This window comes from Chaetodon auriga, chromosome 15 (assembly GCF_051107435.1).
Source record: "Chaetodon auriga isolate fChaAug3 chromosome 15, fChaAug3.hap1, whole genome shotgun sequence".
In the NCBI taxonomy this organism is placed as follows: domain Eukaryota; kingdom Metazoa; phylum Chordata; class Actinopteri; order Chaetodontiformes; family Chaetodontidae; genus Chaetodon; species Chaetodon auriga.
In genome coordinates this window covers 10,225,874-10,247,146 of record NC_135088.1, presented here as the reverse complement: position 1 = coordinate 10,247,146, position 21,273 = coordinate 10,225,874, and the positions used below count along the sequence as shown (strand labels likewise).

Genomic DNA, 21,273 nt, shown 5'->3' with positions numbered 1-21,273 from the left:
TTGACAGTGTAAAAATTTGTAAAATGTCAGGGCGGCTTAAAAAGCACCTATGGAGGCTTTTATATTTGGTTTTTGGCCCTGAAGCTCACCGTTGGCGTATCTTCGAGCCCAATACGTCGCAGTTTACTCGATGCTTTGCCCCGACTTTATCAACAGTGGATGAAACGGTCAGTAACGGCTAAATTAGCTAATGTTAGCTACGAGGCACAAACTAGCTTAACGTTCTTATGAGCGTAATGTTCACATAATAGTGTGAAAAATGCAGTAATAGCATTTTTGGGGAAATTACTTTTATTATTACCATCATTATTATTGTTATTATGATTAATATTTTAGTAGTAGTAGTAGTAATAGTAACTGTCCTGCACTTCGGTCCTGTCAGTGGGTTGTTAGGGCTGTTGCCTCTCGTACACTCTGCACGTCAGAGCAGGAGGCACTGAGCAGAGCGCTCTGCAGCCTGAGCTCCGCCTAATGCATGGACCCACACGCACGCACACCGCATGCCTCATCGCATTTTCTTTACTTCTTGTATCGTTTACTCTTTTGGCATCACAAACATTCTAGTTTCACTTTCTGCCTGAGAAGCCGGCAGCGTCATGGACCACATGTCCTCTCCGGTCAGGTTCCGCAGCAATAAAAGAGGTACGTTTTTAACTCTGAGCGGCAGCATTTAAACACAGCCAGGCTGCACCGCCGATTTATTACAGTAGCCGATAGTGTCTGTTATATGTAGTCCTCAGATAACTTAAAAATCACTATAGCAGCTATGATATTCCTGCAGGGATTTGTTTATGCATGACACTTGTTTTATTGTTGTAATTTGCTGATTTACTGCGTATATGGTCAATATAAACCTGTCCGTGTCTGTGATATAGTCTATAGATTACCATTCAGTGTTTTCATACTACTTTAAACGTGTAGTGCTCCATTGTATTTTAAAGTTGTTTTTTTTATTGATACCAGGAGGATTTGGTAAAGCTAATTATCCAAGGACCAATAATGCCATATAGTATTATAAGTACCATATTTTTTCTTCTCATCATCCGGTTTATACAAGTTTGTCTGCATTTACATTTCCTTTTTTACGCACTATACATGTTTTCACACATTCACATGTGCCATCCTCTCTGCTCAAAAAAGCTGCAGCTTTCTCAGAAAAGGAGGTACGACAGGTTTGTGGACTAGTTAACTAGTTTAATGATAGTGTTCATGGCTTGTATTTGTATGTGTGTGTGTGTCTGTGTGTATTTAAGAGTTAAATCTCCAACCCCCCACCCTGTCAGAGCATTAGAAGCTGGGTTAAGCCTGCTGCAAAGCTTTGTGGGTAATGAGAGGTGACAGGTAGAGGGACGCCAAATGAACCCTGATCAGGCCAGGAGCACTACCGGCTTCGTTGCTCTGCTGTCATTAGACCAGGACAACAGGATGATGTGAGACTGGAGTAATGCGCGTCTCCTGTGAAGCAGATGTAGACGCTAGGCTGTCCTAGCTGCTTTTTATAGCAGGTGGAGAGGGGAAAATACCTGTGAGGAGGCCAAAACCACTAGCTATGGGTACATAAGCTCCATACTTGAAGATGCTCATTAAAAATGATAAAATCTCTTACTTCACTGTAATTAATATGTCGAGTTTGACCCCAGTTTACTCACCTTCAGCTCCAGATTGTCTGTTGTTTGTCTCCCTGCCTTTGCCTGGACAGATGGATGAAGGCCTCTGTAATGGTATAATGGGATCACAGATCAGGGCTAATTAGTGAAGAAAGGGTGTAGTCAGCCACTACAACAAAAGACAAAGAAGACTCATCCTTTAATAGACTCAGAGAGCATGACCCTGAGAAGTTGTCAGTGAGTGTTTGTCTTTATATCTGTAGTATTATCACAGGGCCATGTCAACAATTTATTCATATATGGCATCAATCATAGGATACATGCTTATATTTCATACTCAACTTGTTCATCTTGAGCTAATATTTGAAAATAATAAATGGCAAATGAAAGAAGCTAAAAAAGTAAAATAGATTTAACTGTACGATTTTTTTTAGTTCTGCTTGCATTTTGAATAAAATGGCGTTTCATCTTTTCATTCCTCCTAAATGTTAATCCTCAAATATTTACTTTAAGCAATTTGGAAAGCCAGATTAACTTCCTTTTTAGTTTAGATTATAGTGTGTTTTATTTCTGAGACCTTTGATCATCCATATAAAACCATGTGCACCTCTGCTGCCTCCCATCCTAGTTGTCCAGCCTGTCCATTGAGGACCAGGAGGACACTCAGTTTCCTTTCGCCATGAGGGATCTGCCTCCTGTCTCGCAGCCCGGTGAACAGCGCCAGATGCCGGGCCACCAGGCACCGCTTAACCATGAAGCAGAGGAAACTGGGACGGCATACAACGGGAGACTCCCCAGCCTTCCCGGGACTCCCCCTCTGCCCAATCCCATCTCCTGCCACCCTGCTGGCTGGCCGACAGTCCCTCCCAGACCAAATCGTGTGAGACCGGATGCAGAGTTTCAGCCCCTGCCACTGCGGCAGCTCGTGTCTCAGGTGTCTATGGACTGTCCATCCAGCCCGGCCTCACGTCCACACAGCCCCTGGGGTCGCTTCGACCCCTATGACTCGCCAGAGGTGTGTTTCTGTGTGCTTTTGTTCTCCTATGATGAGTGTGTTGTTTTTTGTTATCCATTATCATGTTTTTTTACTTTTGTGATGTAGTTCTTTTTGAGTGCATGGAGATTGAGAAGAGCAGCATTTGTGCGAATATAATTGTTCTTGATTCCGTAGAGAAAATGCTATGTACTAGACGACTAAAAGAGTGAAGCAAAACAAGGTTGTGTGAGCTGAAGTGAACTTCAGACATCTTTCCAGCCAATGTTCTTCACACATCTCTTAACATTTACCCCTACTTCCAGATATGCTTGCAGCAGCTTCGTATTCAAAATAGAGCTGCATGTCGATGTGGTTAACAAGTTTTAGACCAGACTCATCACCTCTGTTCAGCCCCCGAAGGCCACCTTGTATTGCTTCCTTGACTCTCTGCTCTGTCCTCTGATGCTACTTCGTCAGAGGGAACGTGATGCTCTGCAGTATCGTGTTCACTAAGCAGTGTGTAAAGATATTAAGTAAATACTAGTTTTGCTACACCAGAGCAGAATTCAGAAGTTATCTGTGGAGTTTTGATAGGGTAGTTGATAACCACCGATGGCTGATTCCTTAACTAGTGCTGACATTTCTGACCTTTTGATGCCCTTTGTTTGGCCTGTACTTGTTCTTGTAACAGAAATGCTATTTCATCCTGTAATGTGTCAATACTGTAGCGTGAAGGAAGTAGTGGAGATGGCGCAACTGTATTGAAAGAGAAAAAAATTGCACTAATATCTGATTATTTACCGTAATATTTGAACTAATAAATTGGGTTCACCCATTAAATCCTATTAAATTAAACAATATCCACATGCATACATGTTGTTTGTGTTTTCCTTCTGCAGGATCAGGACAAGGAGTATGTTGGTTTTGCCACATTGCCCAACCAGGTTCATAGAAAGACTGTGAAGAAAGGTTTTACATTTACACTTATGGTGGCCGGTGAGTCCTCCAGTATCTCTGCTGACAATCAATCATGAGTAATGTGTCAGGTTTTTCAATTTCAACCATATGTGTTGAAAAGAATTACTTAGAGTAATACAGTTGTTGAACAGTTGGATGTGAGAGGTTTTGCTTGTGCTGCTATAAGAAACTCTCTTCTCTCTGTAGGGGAGTCTGGCCTCGGTAAATCCACACTAATCAACAGTTTGTTCCTCACGGACCTCTACAAAGACAGGAAGGTTCCTAATGCACAAGGTGAGATTAGTTTTATGATTTGTTCACATGTGGTCCATCTGAAAGAAGTAGAAAAGTAGCTGAGCCAGGCTCTGTGAATGTATGGTCTCTGTAGAAAAATATTACATTACTTTTTAGGTGGAAAATGCCACACTACTTCTACTTTCTGACCTTGATGTATGTGCGTGTATGCATGTGTGTGTGTGCTCATGCAGTTGTACATGTTTGTACTCACTGTTAGCATGGTACCTGTGCAGCTTTAGTTACTTCTCACATGTATGTGTCTGCAGAACGCATCAATCAAGTAGTCGACATCGTCAAACACACAGTTAGCATCGAGGAGAAAGGAATCAAACTGAGGCTCACCATCATAGACACACCAGGCTTCGGAGATGCCGTCAACAACACAGAATGGTGAGGTCATCAACATGCGCCTGCAGACTCAAGCCAGTTTGATCCAGACATGACACAGTGCTGCATTGGTGGCACTGCTGTATGCAGAGAGGTCATGAACCAGACTTCAATTCATCACAGCACTTTTATTTTGAAACAGTTCTGCACCAGGGTTGTTGTTTCACAAAGATGTCATGTGTTTGCAACAGCTGGAAGCAAATTGAAGACTACATCGACCAGCAGTTTGAACAGTACTTCAGAGATGAGAGCGGGTTGAACAGAAGGAACATCCAGGACAACAGAGTCCACTGCTGCCTCTACTTCATCTCTCCATTTGGCCACGGGTACAATGACAGCATGTTTTACTTCTGCATGTAAAGCTAAACTAGCACAACAGTTACGGCAACAACCTCATCTAAAACTTGTTCAATATCAGTTGGGCATATTTCTCCACGTGTGCACTGACACACACATACATGTATGTTTTTATCCAGACTCCGACCGCTGGATGTGGAGTGTATGAAAGCCCTGCATGAAAAAGTCAACATAGTTCCCATATTGGCCAAAGCTGACAGCCTGACACGCGCAGAGGTCTGCAGAAAGAAGATGAAGGTGTGAGATCAGAAACACACACACTGATCTGAGACACATGGCTGAAGTCACAGGTTGTTTGCTACATTAACTGATAAAATTCAGCGTATGTCAAAGAGTACTTCAGTGATTTACAGCCATGCTAGCAGCACAACAGTGCTTTTTAGCTGATGGAAGTGTCAATATTTTTATTTTTCACTCTGTCTAGTCCTCTCAAATGTTACTGTTTCACTGTGTTCGTGCAGATCAGAGAGGAGATCAAGCAGTTTGGGATCAACATCTACCAGTTTCCCGAGTGTGATTCAGACGAGGATGAGGACTTTAAGAAACAGGACCAGATACTCAAGGTACTTCAGCTGACTCTGAAATGTGCCGTCTCCTTCATGTTAAGACTCACGGTGTTTTTGTTTTTGCTTCTCTCTGCAGGAGAGCATCCCGTTTGCAGTAATTGGGAGTAACGTTCAGGTGGAGAGTAAAGGTCGCAAGTTCAGAGGTCGTTCTTATCCCTGGGGGGTGGTAGAAGGTATTACACACACTCAATAGTCGTTTCTTTAGTTTTTCGTTTTAGTGTTAGTGTGGCTTTATGTGACTTTTATGCATCAATGTGGTTCTATTCGATACCAAATAAAAAGCAGCCTGAGCCAATAACACGCTGTCATTGCGTTGGTCAGTGGAGGATCCGGTTCACTCTGACTTCCTGCTGCTGAGGAACATGCTGGTCAGGACACACATGCAGGACCTGAAGGACGTGACGCAGGAAACGCACTATGAAAACTACAGAGCCCAGTGCATCCAAAACATGACGCGCATGGTGGTGCAGGAGAGGAAGCGCAGGTGGGTGGGGTCAGGATGCACATGGACGCGGTCTGATTGATTGATTGAACACACCTCTTGCTGAGACAGATGCTCACACAGATCTTCTTTGTATGTTTGCGGGTGTGAATGTTGGTTATAGTTTGCTGGAGAAGCATCGAGGGTTGAGCGAGGCGGATTTCCCCCTGCCGCTGGCCATCGTTGACCCCGTTGACGCAGAGAGGGAAAGACTCATCTTTGAGAAAGACGAAGAGGTACATTTCCCTTTCCGCCTCACTCATTCATTTAGTCAGTTACAGAGGTAATCACTTCTTCCTTTACTCCCCTCTGTAGCTGAGGAGGATGCAGGAGGTGCTGGAGAGGATTCAGGAGCAGATGCAGCACAACCAGAGTGATGGCTGCTGATTCTCCCATAGTTCCACGGGTGAGGGGGCAAACGAGGAGCGCCCAGGAACACAGATGAGGTCCTGATTATGAAGCCCTGTACAAACAGGAGGTCAGCCATATTGCTTTAAAAAACCCTAAACTTTACTCTCAAACTCTGTACAAAGGATGTTTGCTTACGTGCAGCCAGGAGAAGCATGTTCCAGCATTAAGCAGTCAGAGTCACTGTGGTGTGTTCAAGAGCACTTCAGCAGCTCACACAGGTGGACCGAGCCGCTCTGCTGCTACAAGTACTTTCTAATCCAGTTGTTTTCCTATTGATGTGTTCCAGGACGTCTCCTTGATTAGAAACCCTCATTCTGATGTAACGCTGCCATCTAGAGGTGAATTAGTGACATCAATGATGGGTTTTAAATGTGCAAACATTTGTCTTTTATTACTTGTGAGTAAATTGTTTTTCGCATTTTGTATTTTTAATCTTCACTGTTTCGTAATGACAAGTCGAAACATATCAATAAAAAAAAGCTTTCCAACTGCAGCTTATCCCTGTTTATATTTTGACACACGAGCATTAAATACAGGAGCAAGATGTGTTGTAAATGTAATAAGATTTATTAAGAATCTTTATTATTTCATCAGCATAATTCTTCATCATTAATATGTTGTATCCATTATCATCATTGTTATCTTAAACAGTGGACAGTTAGATCTAAAAGGCAGCCCAAAGTGTACAGGCGATATATAACTTAAAACTTTCTCCATAGGGAAAACATGTTTTTATATTCATATATAATATCAATGTAGCATGAGGTCCAAGATCCTGCCCACGTTATACAGTATTGTACATGGTCCCAAAAAAAAAAAACGGAAAACAAAACCTTTAAACAAAAGAAACTAAACGGCGATCTACATGCAAAACAAAACCATAAAGAAACAAGCATTTTAAAATTTGAAGATACATACACTCATATGCCAAAACGTGCATACGATCACAAATTTACAAAACTTTCATACGTACATACAAATATTACAAAACTCAAATCGAATATTAGACATTATTATGTTATCAAGATAAGAGCAACAACTTTTTTTGTTTTTTTTGTTTGTTTGTTTTTTTTGAACTTTTTCCACTCCATGTCTCAGTCCAACTCACAAAATGGAAAACTTAAAAACATAAAAAAAACAAAGAGGACAGTAAATCTTTGTCTCTTCCATTCGCTCAATGTGTACGTGTTCTGCCAGAGTTGTCACAGTGTTCAGGAAAACTGAGTATAGGCACACACGATAGCACCCAAACAGGCTCATACCGTAAATCACCTCTGTGTAAAAAAACATAGCTTGCTTGCTACACACACACACACACACACACACACACTCACACACATACACATACACACGCACGCTCTCTATCATGCACAGGGCAAATTGTATAACCAAAACACAGCCATGCTACAGGTACAGTAGGATTAATTATAATACAGAATATAAAACATATTGAACAGTCACATATACAGACGTAACACAGAGAAACAGCAGAAGAGGCGAGGAGCGGATCCACGCGGCTTTGACTACATACACATACACAGACAGGAGATTTAATGGTGTGACATGGATAGGCTGGCAAGACGGCTGTGAAGCCATGAATGTTTTGAGTACGTGCACAGAAACACACAGAAACACAGACAAAAAAAAAAAAAAGACACAAAGAAAATGGGGCGTCACAACATTTAGAAACTCATTTTCTCCAGCTGATCGTGGGACTGGGGGCAGAGGGTTTAAGCTGTGGTGGTCCATACTGTCAATGTCAGAGCATGGCGTCGCTGCCAGGGCTGCAACTACAGATTATTTTCACTATCGATTAACCTGCCGAGTCTAAAGCGACGTCTTCGAACTGCTTTATTTGTCCAACCAACGATCCAATACCCAAAGACTCTTCATTTACTGACAGAAATGTTTGAAAATCCTCACGTTAAAGAAGCTGGAAGCTGCAAGTGTTTGACATTTTTTGCTTGAAAAATGACTGAAATTGTTGATTCATTTTCTTCTGATGGACTAATCGTCGCGGCTCTCGTCGCTGCCATCTTACTCTTCACGAAACTGATCTGAGGCCTGAACAATACTTCCTTCAGTCCTTTTTTAAATATCTCTTGTGCTATATCCAGACTTCTCAAGACCGTGAGAAAATGTATCTCTCCTGCTTTGACCAAATAAAAAATCTTAACTCAAGCTTTTCTGTGGCTTTCATCCAAACCTCACAGTCTTCCCGGCAGCTGGACTTCCAACCTGTAAACTCGGGTCAGGATTATCTCTCCAGTTAAGGTACTTGTCGCATCTCTCTTCCAAAATTTAAAAGCCTGTGCAGGAAGTTGGCGGTTGTGAGCAACATCAGTATGAGGTCGGGGACGAGGCAGCAGAGGGAGCTGTTGCATCAGAGTGACGGATGAAAACCTGTGTCGCCTGCAGTGTGTTCAGGGAAACACTCACGAATGTTACGGGAGCAGTTTAGGTGGCTGTCAACATCTTTTCTGTCTTTGAAATTAAATCCAGGCATTTGGGATACACGGCCTACAGCAGGCCTCAGCTGAAGAACAATCACATTAAAAGCCAATGTGATGGACACGCGAACACCGGTGGGAGTTTGGGAAGAATGCTGGCTGGTTTCCTGAGCTTTGCTGCCTCAGAAATCACCAGCAAGTACAAAGACTTGACAGGAATCCATGTACTCAAATGACAAATGTGTAGCTGTACTTTGTTTTCTCACAGTGAAACCATCTTGTCCAGACCGCTCTGCATTGTGTGCACAGCAAGAATCAAATCAACCTGACAGTCCGAGAGCCTTTAACGTTACTGCGAGCTTTTCACTGCGGGACAGGTCATCACACTAAAACAGGAAAGCATCATCTTTACGCATTTAACATGTACACGGCTTCCTGTTTCAAAGGAAAATCACACTTTGGCTATTTCTAATCCCAACTTGGTTTCCTGTCTGTTTCAGGACTTTCTGACCGCTGAGCTCAGACTTGTCGCTCTACTTTTAAATCTGCAGTTTGATGGTTTCCTACGAGGAAATCCAATGCCTGGGTAATAACCAACAGGCAAAGGTCATGTTGTCTCGCGAAATGACTTCTCCACACGGCAGTTAAAAACAGATGCTGCTGGATGTTCAGCAAACCAGGCAATCACTGCTCTAATTCTTCCCCTTTAACCGTGCCTCTCATTTCTGGAGTTGTTCCATGTTTGGAGGGACACTCCGCTGTTTTGAGTGGCCCTCCAAACGAGAGCCACAAGGGAAAGTGGATACATAACTCCACTGCTGAATAGGACACTTGGGACAGAAGCTGATGGCAGAACAGACATCACATATAAAGGTGATGAGGTTGCGTCCTTTTCCCTCTTTTTTAACTGCAAATTGGATCCAGGTTCATTATTGCACTCTTCGTTCTTTCTTTTAAACTATCTGCAGGGTGTTTGGCGCCAAGTTTAGTGGTGAGAAAGCTTCATTTAGAGGGATGATGGAGAGGGCTGAGCGGCCACTTCATGGAGCAGGTATATGCTAGGACTGGGGGGCAAAAGTGAGGGGAAAAAGAAACCGGAGGCAGTATAGATGAGGAACTTTTCTGTCAGTGTCCCTGATGACAACCAGTGAAGAAGGTCAGTAAGTGACAATACTTCAGCTCTATTTAGCAACTACGTTACAAGGTCTGCCCTGTGTGTCATTAATTCAGATGAGTAAGACCACTGAGCTGCCTTCTCCTCCTGCCCTCAAACAAACAGTGACATTACTTCACCAGAACGTCCCACATGACACCACACGAATATATGAATACAAAATGGACACACACACTGTATCACCAGGGCAGCAGCCTGACGACAGACAACTCTCTCTCATGCGTTTGCCCTCAATGAGTGAATGAAAAGTTAAGGTAAATCCTGGATGCCTGAGTGTGAACTGAGCTTATTATGTTAGTGCTTCTGGTTGTAAAGGAAGGAAGGAAGGAAGGAAGGAAGGAAGGAAGGAGGGTAAAACAGAGTTCCTGTCTTTGCACCACAGACAAATGTCACAGTCTCATTTTCACTAACAATGGCCTGACCCACTGACTCTGCTTTAATGTTACTGTTCACAAACTGACAGAGCTGTGACCAAAATATCTGGACATATTCATTGCAAGTTGTCCAAAACACAGTTGGTGTTCTCCTCTTGTAAATTCTCCTGTGTCTATCAGAGATGCTCTGCTCGTGATTATTGGTAGGAGTGTGAAAACTCATCCAGAGGTTCTGAATCCTTCTCTCCCTCTCGTGTCTTCCTCCCATCAGTCCACCCCAGCAATGTTTTACTCTTTCAGGCCAGTTTGAGTGTGCTGACAGGGAAGGTTGGGACTGTAACCATGGTGACAGGGTTGAGGACGGCAGCCTGTCCAACCAGCTGTGGGTGGGGGGCCAGCACAGCTGTGGGTTTCCCTAGCGACGGGCTCCCCTGGCTCATCACGGCTGCGCTGTTCACCTGGGCTCCGTTAGTGTTAGCTTGAGGATTGGCCTGGACGTGCGGCAGGGTGTGATGGGTGAAGGTGTGAGTGATGTGGCCCACCATGGTGGGCTGGGAGACAGACACGCCCTGGGGGTAGAGAGTCGGGAGGTGCGATGACAAGGTGCCTCCCAGGTGAGCCACAGGGTGGACGGTGATGTGTCCGATTTGCTGGGCGGCTATCGGCTGGTGAGTGGCGGTGGCAGCTGGAGCTGCCGCGATTGGCTGTGGGGTGGAGGAGGTGGGCCCAGGTGACGGGGCGATGTGTGTCAGGTGCTTGTGATTGGCTGGCAGGCCGTGATTGACAGCCTGGATCACAGACGGGTGGGAAACAGCGGCGTGAGCGATGACTGTAGGCTGGACCTGCACAGCTGGGGGCTGCACAGGATGAGCCGGCAGAGGAGGGGGCGGACCTGGGGCCGGAGCAGGGACGATGGCTTGAGGTGGAGGGGGAGCTGAGGGGGAGGATGCAGTCAGGACACCAGAGAGAGGCAGGGTGGCGTGCTGGATTGACAGGTGGGAGGTGAGGAGCGGCTGGGCTTGTAAGATGGGAGGTGCTGGTTTGGGGAGGGATGCGGGAGCAGGAATAGGAGCGGGGACATCATCGTCGATGTCCTGCTCAAAGTTGTCTTCTCCTTCTGCGGACCAGAGAGGAAACAGTTAGTCATCATGATACGATCCAAGAAACAGTGCCATGTGTCTGTACTCTGCGTGTGTTCGTGAAGGACTGGAGAGTTGTTGCATTTCATCCCTGTACCTGAGGCGGTGGACGTGGAGGCCTGGTCGTCCTCTGGCTGGATGGTCTGACGGAGGACTCTGTCGATCTCGATGACGTCCATGCACTGGCTGAGCTCGTTCTTCAGCTCCGCCAGCCGCTGCTGCGTAGCGATCTTCTCTCTGGCCAAACGCTCCATCTCGTGCTCGTACTCCTTCTCCTTCCTCTTCAGAGTCTTCCAGGGGAGACACAGACAGCACAGTAGATGAGGATCGCTAGCACACGTAAAAACACTGCAAAACACTTCCAAACTCTAAGAGACAATCATGGTACTTCTCAGACCATGTGACTGGTACGTAGTTGACACATGCACTACAAATTCTCAAGTTAACGCCTGTTTTTAGCCAAGGCTGCCGTATGTGTGAATAAAGGCCAGAAAACAAATATGGACAAATATCTATTAGAATTGTTCACATTATCTATGAAATTCTGCATCATACTGATTTGCATCAGTGCAAACAGTCACTCAACCTGTTGCTCTGACTTCCTTTTTACAGGCTCGTACAACATTTGAAGAGTAAAATTCAAACATTTTTCAAGCACTTTCAAGGTGCCTGACATAAAGGTTAGAATAAGCATTTCCAAACTTTCAAGACTTTGTACAAACCATGTTGTTAACAAAAACAACTGCCCTCACCCACTTAATTAGGTGTGATCAATATTGCTGTGTTGGTTTTCCCCTCTGTGTTAAATAATTCAAAACTTCCTGCAGAGGTTTCCAATAAACGTCTTCGTGTAGTAGGATTATGCCCCATGAAATACTGGAAACGTGTTAATAGGGAACAGATGGAGGAAGTGTTCAGCTTGTATTAATAGTTAACAACAGCAAAAGGCAAACAGTGGCAGATCATAAAAGAGGGAAACAGGTTAATAAAATGTATTTTTAAACACAGGGGAAAACAGGAGCAAAGACTCTCCTAAATAAAGACCCAGGCCACTAATTGAGAAAATGCCTTATGTACGCAAAGCTAGAAGCAGTTTTAAATCTCTCTCTCTCTCTCTCTCTCTCTCTCTCTGTGCAGTCTTGACCACTCCCACACTCACCCCAGCTTGCACAACCCTGAAACACAATGTTCTCCGTGCAGGAAGGCATGCATACAAATTCAAGCATGTTCACACTGCCTTTGTTGGCGTCCCTGACTTAAGCTCCTCCTATTTCCTGGATATCAGGCTTGTTTTTTTTTTTTTTTTTTTTTGAGAGAGAGAGAGAGAGAGAGAGAGAGAGAGAGAGAGAACGGGGTCAGAGTGGGAGTAAACGTCCTGCCATGTTTCATTACTCAAGTTCATCACCACCCCATAAATTCTGATGTGACTGAATCACTGCGTTGAGCCACATGTCTTCATTCCTCGCACGGCACTGTCATGCACCGAAAAGTAAGCTGCGTGTGTGTGTCTGCAGTTTTACAATCGAAATGAGGAGTAAAAACAAAGCAGGAGACACGAAACGAAAGAAAACTTGAAAGACAGACAGAGAGTAGTTTTCCAGCCACACCACGCTGTCTCTGTGACCCAGTTTCTGTGTGGGTCAGCTGACGCAGGAACACCAAATAGTATGACGGGCTAAGGACTTTAACACAGATTACTGGCGAGGAATGAGGGAGCGGGGGAGGAGGGAGAGGGGAGGTAAAGGAGGAAAACGGGTGGGTTAAGGACGGCAGAGGATGGAGAGGTGAGAAAAGAAGGGGTGAAGGGATTAGGTTGGTAAACAGAAAGCAGTCTGGTTTTTACTGTGTGCAGCTGGTTGATTTCATTAAGTTACTGGAAAACAAAGGACTGGACATAATTTCTGGAACAGGACACTGTTTACCCTCTGCCTCACACACATGCCCGCTTCCCTCACCGCTCCCTTGCTTGCAGTCCACACCTGCTGAACTTTGCCATCTTACAACAGCTCAGCGTTTCTCATGTGACATCCTCTCCTCTATGTGCTTCCACACATGCAGGCTTCTCCCACAGTCACTATGGTTGAAGGGGTCGTGAGTGAAGAGGAGGTGGTTTTGGAAAGAACGGTGAATCAGCTCGAGCATTTCCAACGATTACGTCCTGATAGTCTTAACATCTGACAACAGAGTTAAACCGTACTGGCGGTTTTGTTTTAATAGCACGTTTCTGTCGTTCCAAGGAAAGTTTTTCCAGCTGATTCACGTCTGCTATTTCATGTGTGACTATAACGTCTATTGTGTGTCCGCTCCATACGCACACTCACTCAATACACTCCTTCTACAAGACAAAGCATGACACTACTGACACACATACACACCCAACAGACACTCACTGAAGCACAAACGTTACCTCACCCGAGCCGGCCACAGAGGAACTACAACTGCTTCTGTGTGTGCGCGCATGTGCCCCCCAGAACATGATTTCAAGGTCTTCCCATACAAACCCAGACGCCATTAGGCCTGCGGCAAATCACCAAGGAAACAGCTGTCACCCACAGCAGTTTCCTTGGCAACCCCATCCGTGAGGATTTGGCTGCTCGAGCGGCAGCTTGTGAAAAAACATAAGGAGCAATCTAACTGGGTGAAGCACGGGGGTAATTACATGTAAGGAGTGATGTGACTGGACGTTTGCCAGTCGGGTGCTTCAGATCACTCCCGACCCACGCCCCCTCCCCCTCCCCCTCCTCCTCCACACTTCCATCCCACACTCCCTCAACACCCTTCCCCCCTTGTTCCCCGTCCTCCTCCGCTTCATCTCTGCCTCTTTTATCCTTCCTCTTTCAACACGTCCCCTCTAATAAAAAAGGTGAAAATGACTATTTTGCCCTAACGTGTCTCTGCATTCATCACATATACATCCAGGTAGACGTGTGATCTTCACCAGGTTGATGTGAGGACAGGGAAATTAAGAAAGGAGTGAATGGAGACGCTTGATGTCCTGAAAGCTCACATCGGTGGTCCATCATCGACAACCACTGACAACAGACCACTGGAAGCAGAAACTGATTGGTTTAGTCTTGACATCCATCAGTACAGCCGGTACCTGACATCGTCTCTGAGATCTGCCGCCGCAGAGCAGACCGGGGTGGGCGAGCGTCGGTGACATCATCAGGCTTGCGCTAGCCATGTGCTCAGATCTCACATGGCTCCGAGAGAGGGAGCGAGAGGTTGCATGAGGAGAGGTACCAAGAGAGGGAAAAAGAGAGGGGGCGAGCCACTGATCTACGATAAAAACCCACCGACGACATTCTAGATCACAGGAGAAGATGCCGAAGCAGCAGCATGGAGAAACACGAAGAGCAGAGGCTGGATGTTCAGATCACTGCAGCCGTGTTACAGCGTCTGTTTTCCAAATCAAATTTTTCAGGTTAATTTTACGACTGACTTCATACAAAAAAAAGGCATTTGACTACATTTTGGATTAATCGATACATTTTTTTAGCCATTATAACAGAAAAGTGAAAAACTTTCATTTGTTTGTGGGGCTGATGAACGGAAAGATTTTTAAAACATGAAAACTTGAGTTGTGCAGTGCAGGTTGCCTCACCAGCACCCTGGCTCTGCCTCATCTCAAACCCTTCACCACCTCCTGTCAAAGACTGCCTCCAGTCCCTCTGTGCTGTGCTCCCTGCAGGCTGACCCAACGTCCTGCAGCCAGTCTTGTTTTGAACAAGCTCTTGCAACTCACGGCCTAATTTAGCTGCTTCCACTGACTCCCCGTCGCATATTCCACTGAACTCAATATCACGAGCTTCGACTTCACAGAAAAAAAAAAGAAAGAAAGAAAGAAACACTGCATCTAGCTCCAGGCTGCAATTCATTTCTGCCACAGTGCAGAAATCCTCCCTCGTCTACTTTTGTAGACCGAAAACTCACCTCTTCAGGGTGCACAGTTCCCTCCCCCACGCCTCCCTCTACAATGCAGTGTTCCTTCTCCACACGATTTCAATATGCAACAAATCTTTCCCCACGAACACTTTACTCCATCCTTTCCGGTTATTTAGCTGTTGGGAAAACCAGCACCTTTTCTTTTTTATACGCCGTCACAGCAGAATGGAGTTACACAACACTTCCAGTAGATAAGAATCTCACTAAAACACCTCAAATGTAGCCTAATGTCCTCAAGACAAGGAAACTCCAGAGGAAAACTTCTGATTTATTCACCACATTTTTATAGGTTGGTTCACCAGGACTTTGTGGATATCATATCATAGCCACATATGGCATAAAGGCATTGAATATCAATAACACTGGAGCGCAGCCTGCACTGTTCCCAGAGCTGAACCAATCAATTCAAGACAAGACTGAAACAACAACAGAAGTACCCGAAATATTGTCGGACCACATCAGTCTCACCAGGCTGGAAAAGCTGAGAAAACATATTCAAACTCTACCTGTATGTAACGCAAAGCACTGCGGAGAACGCTGAGGTTGGAGGTTTTCTTCTCATCGACATTTGGAACGTTCTTCTTCAGCGTCTCAAAACACTCTTTGAGGTGCGCTCGCCTGAAGGGCCAAGAGTCAGAAACGAGAAGGAGTCACAGTTCTGATGTGTTGGTCATGGGCTCACTGTCTTGGAGAATATTCACCATTTATTAGTAAGTCAAGCTAAGCTAAGCTAAACAGGACTGTTTAACTTCTTTCCTGATGTATTAACTCTAACTGCAACAACAAGAAGTTCACATTTTGGTGACTAACCTGTTCTTCTCCAGTTTATTATGCACCTCTCTGGTCCCCGCTCTGGAAACACAAAAATAAATGATTAAATACAACCATGAATCAAACTACACTCTGACTGTATATTAACTTTAACACACACACACACACACACACACACACACACACACACAAAGATAAACTGACCCTCCTGGTCTCCTCTTCCCTTCCATCCCCCTCATGTCCTCCATCGTCACTCCATTAGGCCGCGGCTGAGATGTGGGTGGAGCTTGATGGGGGGCCAATGCATGTTGAGAGCCAGAGCCATTAGTGCTGATGGAGGTTGGGTACTGAATCTGAACCTGAGGCTGTGGCTGACTGGACTTTGTACCAACCAGCTGCTGACTGGTCTCCACCTTCATCTGGGGAGTGCACAACAGGTGAGGAGAGGCCGGCTGCTGCTGCGCCTGCTGCTGCTGTGGAGGGGAGGAAGCGTTCTTGGCTGGCGGGGAGCTGTTGAGCGACGTTGCTGCCGCGGCAATCGGCGTTGTAAGTGGAAGGGTCGGGACAGAGGGCGTCGCAGTAACAACTGGGACCATTGGGATGACAGCAATTGGGACTTGAGGAGGCGGGAGAGAGGGGGGCGGAGGGGCGGGAGGGTTATGAGGTTGCTGGCGGTGAGTGTCATCGCCCCAAGTGATGTGGTTGGCTCTGACTGGCTGAGACAGCGAGGTCACAAGTTCCACGCGCCTTGACTCCGCCTCCTTGTTGATGAGCTCCTTCTCTTTGCGCTGCTCCTCCTCTGTGGGCGAAGAAAACAGAAGACGCACAAAGGAGTAAGCAATGGAAAATAATGGATGTCACCAAGAAAGGTAGAAGGATGAGATGTGAGAGACAAACAGAAGAGACAGACAGCTGGACAAGCTGCACTGTTCAATATTAGAAAAACTCATGTTAACTCATATATGACAAACCCGATGCACAGACACACGTCCGTACTGAATGTGGACCAGCCCTATGTCCAGGTGTCCTCAAATGTCTTGTTTTGTCCACAACCCAAAGATTTTCAATTCACTGTCACTGAGGACTAAAGAAAACTGAAAACATTCACAGTTAAGAAGCTGAAATCAGAGAATCTGGACTTTCCTTTAATTACTCAAACCAATTACTTGATTATCAAAATAGTTGATAATTAATTGAATAGCTGACAACTAACTGATTAATCATTGCAGCTCTGGCTGCTTCATAGCTGTGCTGCAGACTGCTGTCTCAGAGTGGACGTCACTTTGTTTGTATAGTGAACATCCCAACACTACGTGCACACAAACACATAGAAATAATGATGTAATTGGAGGGAATCAGGTGGTGGGGTGGGGGACATAACCACAGTGTCTGCATCCACTGCCTGACTGGGAGAACACCCCTCCGTCTGGGCTGCGATTGGACCGTTCCAGCACCGAGCGTGCTTCCACCCCTGGCCTACGTCAGGGCCGTCTGACCAACAGCAGTGGACTGCTGTGAAGGAGCCGCTCTGCTGGGTCATGTAGAGCTGGCACAACGACAACACAGAAATAAAGCAAAAAGCAAAAAAGAGCCCCCCCAAAAAAAGAATCACAGGGTAGGACGGGAATGTTCCCACGCTGTGCTCATGTGGATCACGCAGGAGCACACACACACACACGCACACACAGAAGCACATCCACACACTTAGTGATGTGAGTGAGTCGTTACTCCACGCCGTTGCAATCAGACTCAAAGCGATGTGGAAAGCCCTCGGTTACCATGGAAACAGCAACATTAGAAACAGGAGAAGATCCCAGGGATTCCTCCAACCTGCATAACGCCAACACACCGCCCAGCCATCACCACCACCATACAGCTAAATAGAAACACCGCCCGCCAGCATGCCCCGGCCGAGCGTTAAGTAACACTTTTACTGCTTCTCACACGAAACTACAAAGTGACTCCTGATGACGTAATCCCCCTTCAGCCAGGGCAACAGTTCAGCTCGGAGAAGACCTGCCCAGCTACAGTCATCGTGACATGCACAACTAAACTATTACTCTGCACTTTTGGAAAAGCACGTCGTTTGTAATTTGTGGGATTTAACAACAATCAGATGAACATGCCGTTAACAGTGCTTCCGCTCAGTAACACTGTTATTCTCCATGTGTTAACAGGCCTTCAAACTCCTGCTCCCTCTTCTTGTCAGCATCATACTTTTAAATACGGTGGGACGAAATCTTATTAGTCAATTGACAATAAAGAAATCAACAGTTTTGATTACTGGGGAATCATTTCGGTAACTTGTATTCCACAAAGAGGCCGAGCAGAAGCAGTAAAAAATAATCCCACATGCAGACACAGAGGTCGATATCAGATCAGAGTATGCTAACACAGGGCAAAATGTTTTCCTAGCCTGTGTAGTACAAGCCCCCCCCCACCCACACACACACACACACACACGCGCGCGCAAACACACCATGCTCCAGATTGTCAAATGCACGCAAACGTAAATTACATAACTTCTGCATTGAGGGAGGCTGGGCTGGGGTGGGCTGAGCACGGACGCTGCCCTACTTACCCCCCCTTCTCTCTCTCTGACCCGCCACTGTCAGTAGTCTGAATGGGAAGGGCGGGGACGATTAGTGTGCGCGTGTGTGTATGTGTTTGTGTGCGCATGTGTTTGTGTGCGCGTAGGTGTGTATCTAGAGGAGGGGGGGGGGCAGTGTGCACGTGGTCGTTGTGGGCGGATCCTAGCACGCGGTAGGGTAAGTATGCAGGGGGGGGAGGGGGGTTGATTTGTCTGACACGTCATCAGAGGGGAGAAACACAAAAAGCAGACCCCCTGTCCCCTTTTAGTCAGTCACTGATCATTATTTCGATTGACAACTCGTCGGTTTCGAATAAAAAGGAGCAACACAAACAAATATTCTGCGTGTTCGCGCGCAGATATACGAATGGGCCGGGGTGAGCGCGTGAGGGCCCGCCCCAGTGTGTGTCATGAGATAGCTGAGCAATGTCAGGGTATTATGTAAAGAGCAGCCTCCGCTCGCCACCGCCCTGCCGGTGCTCGACGGACAAAAAACTGTGGCAAATCGATTCTGACGGGCCTCTTTTACCACAGATATGGAAAACTCTCTTAAAAATAAAACTCTCTGATCACCGATTTTCACTGAATTTTTAAAAACGCGGCTGAGCTTTTAGATGAATATATTGCAGTAAAATGTACACTCTACAGACAGCTGCTTCGTAACAAAGATACAATAAATAAATGGACCACGATTACTGACAGGAACTCCTCTGCTATGTCTCTCTGTCTCTCTCTCGCGCACACACACAAACACACACACATACACGCACGCTTACGGTGAGTCACTTGAGTGTTGAAACTGTCACACACACGCCGAGAGCGCGCAAAGTAGTTCGCAAAACAACTTTGACCGTTTCCGCATTAAGGAAGACAAATGTGTGCAATAAGTAACCACTCGGGAATTGCCGATAGTTTGCAGTGACTTCACGCGCTTTTTTTGGCATGAACCCAGGGCGAAAAACAAAAACTACAAACGCTTCCGTTCATCATAGGCGGGTCGGTTGAAAATGCAAGCCCAGCCGTTGATAGTAACGGGATACGATCCCCCAAAAGGCAGTTTAGGACGTAGCACACGCTGTTACTTGGTGTCATGTAGGTTCAGCACGATGCGCCAGTCTGCTGTTCAACTTACCACGTGTGATCTGTTGTTGCTGGGCTTGCCATTCCAGATATCTGGCCGCCTCCAAAAGTGTATCGATGCTCATTGCGCGTAAACCCTCACGGCAGGCGACCCGGTGGCCCGGGACGGAAGGAGGAAAAAGACCGAGGGGTAGGTAGTGTCCCGGTAGGAAGCGCCGTGTGCACGGTTCGCACCCGCAGGCCCGAGCTGTTCGTCCCCTGTGTTTCTCCTGAAGGCAGAGGGACGATTTTTAATCCGGCCGAACGGAAAGTAGATCCTCGCATACGTAAAAAATAGGATTGCAACAAGATGGCGATGCGAGCACGGGAATACACACAACAAGGCGAGTCGTGTTCTCGTTAAGGCCCGCCCCTCCCGGATCCTTGCCCCGCCCTGTTACTACGGCCTCCAACAAAACCCGGAGACCGCATCACTCCTTCCTACTCCGCGCTGACAGTCTTGGCGACAATTAGCCCTGCCAAATCGCACCATTGCCTTTATAGTCATCAAAACCTCTACTACAAAAGCTCCCGGAGCGAAACTGGCTGACGGTATACTTGTGTATCTCTGGGGATTCGAGAGAGGAAAGTCCCGGGTATGTCAGTGGTCCTCCATGTTTTCGTTCCTGCTGCTGGCCCGCAGCGCATGAAGAACTATCAGGCGCCAGCGAGCCAATCAGCGCGCAGAACAACAAGGCATGGTGCTGGTCCACATGGGCACCCGCCCGGCCCGAGCGCGGCTCATTTGCATGGCGAGAGCGTGACTGGCCACCCTGCTGTCTCGGGATCAGAGCTGTCAATCAAAAGACGAGGGGCGGGGTTACAAGATAGTGCATGTGGGTGAATACTGAGGTGAAGCAGCCAAAATGTCTTATTATTATTATTATTATTATTATTATTATTATTATTATTATTATTATTGATATTTTGTGGGTAAATTTTATTAAATTGTGTTCTGAAATCCCTGTTAGTATGTGTTATTGAGATTAACATTTAGAGGAACAGTTATGTGATATAAGGCAACTGTAATGCACAAAACATAAGTAGATATGTTTATGTTTCTCCCAAAAAGAAATCCAGCGTCCATGACAATCCATTAATTGTCACATTGTCTTTGCCAAAGAAAAAACAATTTATAATATTAAGCGGTAACCAAAAGATCTTACAGATACTGTATATCTAATCAATTTGTTAACTTTTGTTAACTAAATATATTGGTATACTATACCATTCATGCTGTGTTGTAATCATTGTTCGAATGTCTTCAGAATTTTGATTTCTCTCCCCTTCTTGCCAGTTTACTGCATCTCTTTTCCAGATTTTTCATCTCACACCCACCATTTCTGTCTCACACACTCAAAAAAATCCTTGTGATGTACTGCATCACAAGGATTTCCTCTTCATCTGCAGCTACTCGTTATTCCCATCTGGTCTGGTGTTCTGCTTCTTATGTTGGATCTTGTGTATTGTATACTGTGAATGCTGTGTTACATGTTGTTATGTGATGATATGTAACATGTGGCAAAACAGGGAAGGTGGCTGATGTAACATATCTGCCACAGGGGTAAAATAAATCTTATCTTAGTGTTGTTATTATTAATGGTTTATGTTACAGTAGTGTGTTTGTCTATATACTGTAGACAGATGCATGTATGTAGTGTATGCACGGCTG

At 45.7% G+C, this 21,273-nt stretch overlaps 2 protein-coding genes across 5 annotated transcripts; one reads left to right on the top strand and one right to left on the bottom strand.

Annotated features, from left to right (window-relative positions):
- Positions 1-467: 467 nt before the first annotated feature.
- On the top strand, positions 468-6,532 carry LOC143332541 (septin-5-like). Of its 4 annotated transcripts, none has more exons than XM_076750118.1 (13): positions 468-642; positions 1,147-1,163; positions 2,236-2,622; positions 3,483-3,579; positions 3,748-3,834; positions 4,104-4,227; positions 4,416-4,550; positions 4,701-4,818; positions 5,043-5,144; positions 5,224-5,320; positions 5,469-5,631; positions 5,753-5,864; positions 5,944-6,532. In XM_076750118.1, the coding sequence occupies exons 1-13, from the start codon at positions 597-599 to the stop codon at positions 6,013-6,015; spliced, it is 1,557 nt and encodes a 518-aa protein (XP_076606233.1). In that variant the 5' UTR covers positions 468-596; the 3' UTR covers positions 6,016-6,532. The 4 variants fall into 4 exon arrangements, with proteins under 4 accessions (XP_076606233.1, XP_076606232.1, XP_076606234.1 ...); XM_076750117.1 differs by having other exon boundaries at positions 1,147-1,172; XM_076750119.1 differs by having other exon boundaries at positions 472-642; positions 1,147-1,844.
- A 51-nt stretch (positions 6,533-6,583) lies between these two features.
- On the bottom strand, positions 6,584-19,984 carry mntb (MAX network transcriptional repressor b). Its single transcript, XM_076750360.1, has 6 exons — positions 19,615-19,984; positions 16,097-16,691; positions 15,932-15,973; positions 15,628-15,739; positions 11,274-11,466; positions 6,584-11,154 (listed from the first exon to the last, which is right to left on the bottom strand). Exons 1-6 carry the CDS (start codon positions 19,685-19,687, stop codon positions 10,334-10,336), a joined length of 1,836 nt encoding a protein of 611 aa, XP_076606475.1. The 5' UTR covers positions 19,688-19,984; the 3' UTR covers positions 6,584-10,333.
- Positions 19,985-21,273: the final 1,289 nt, after the last annotated feature.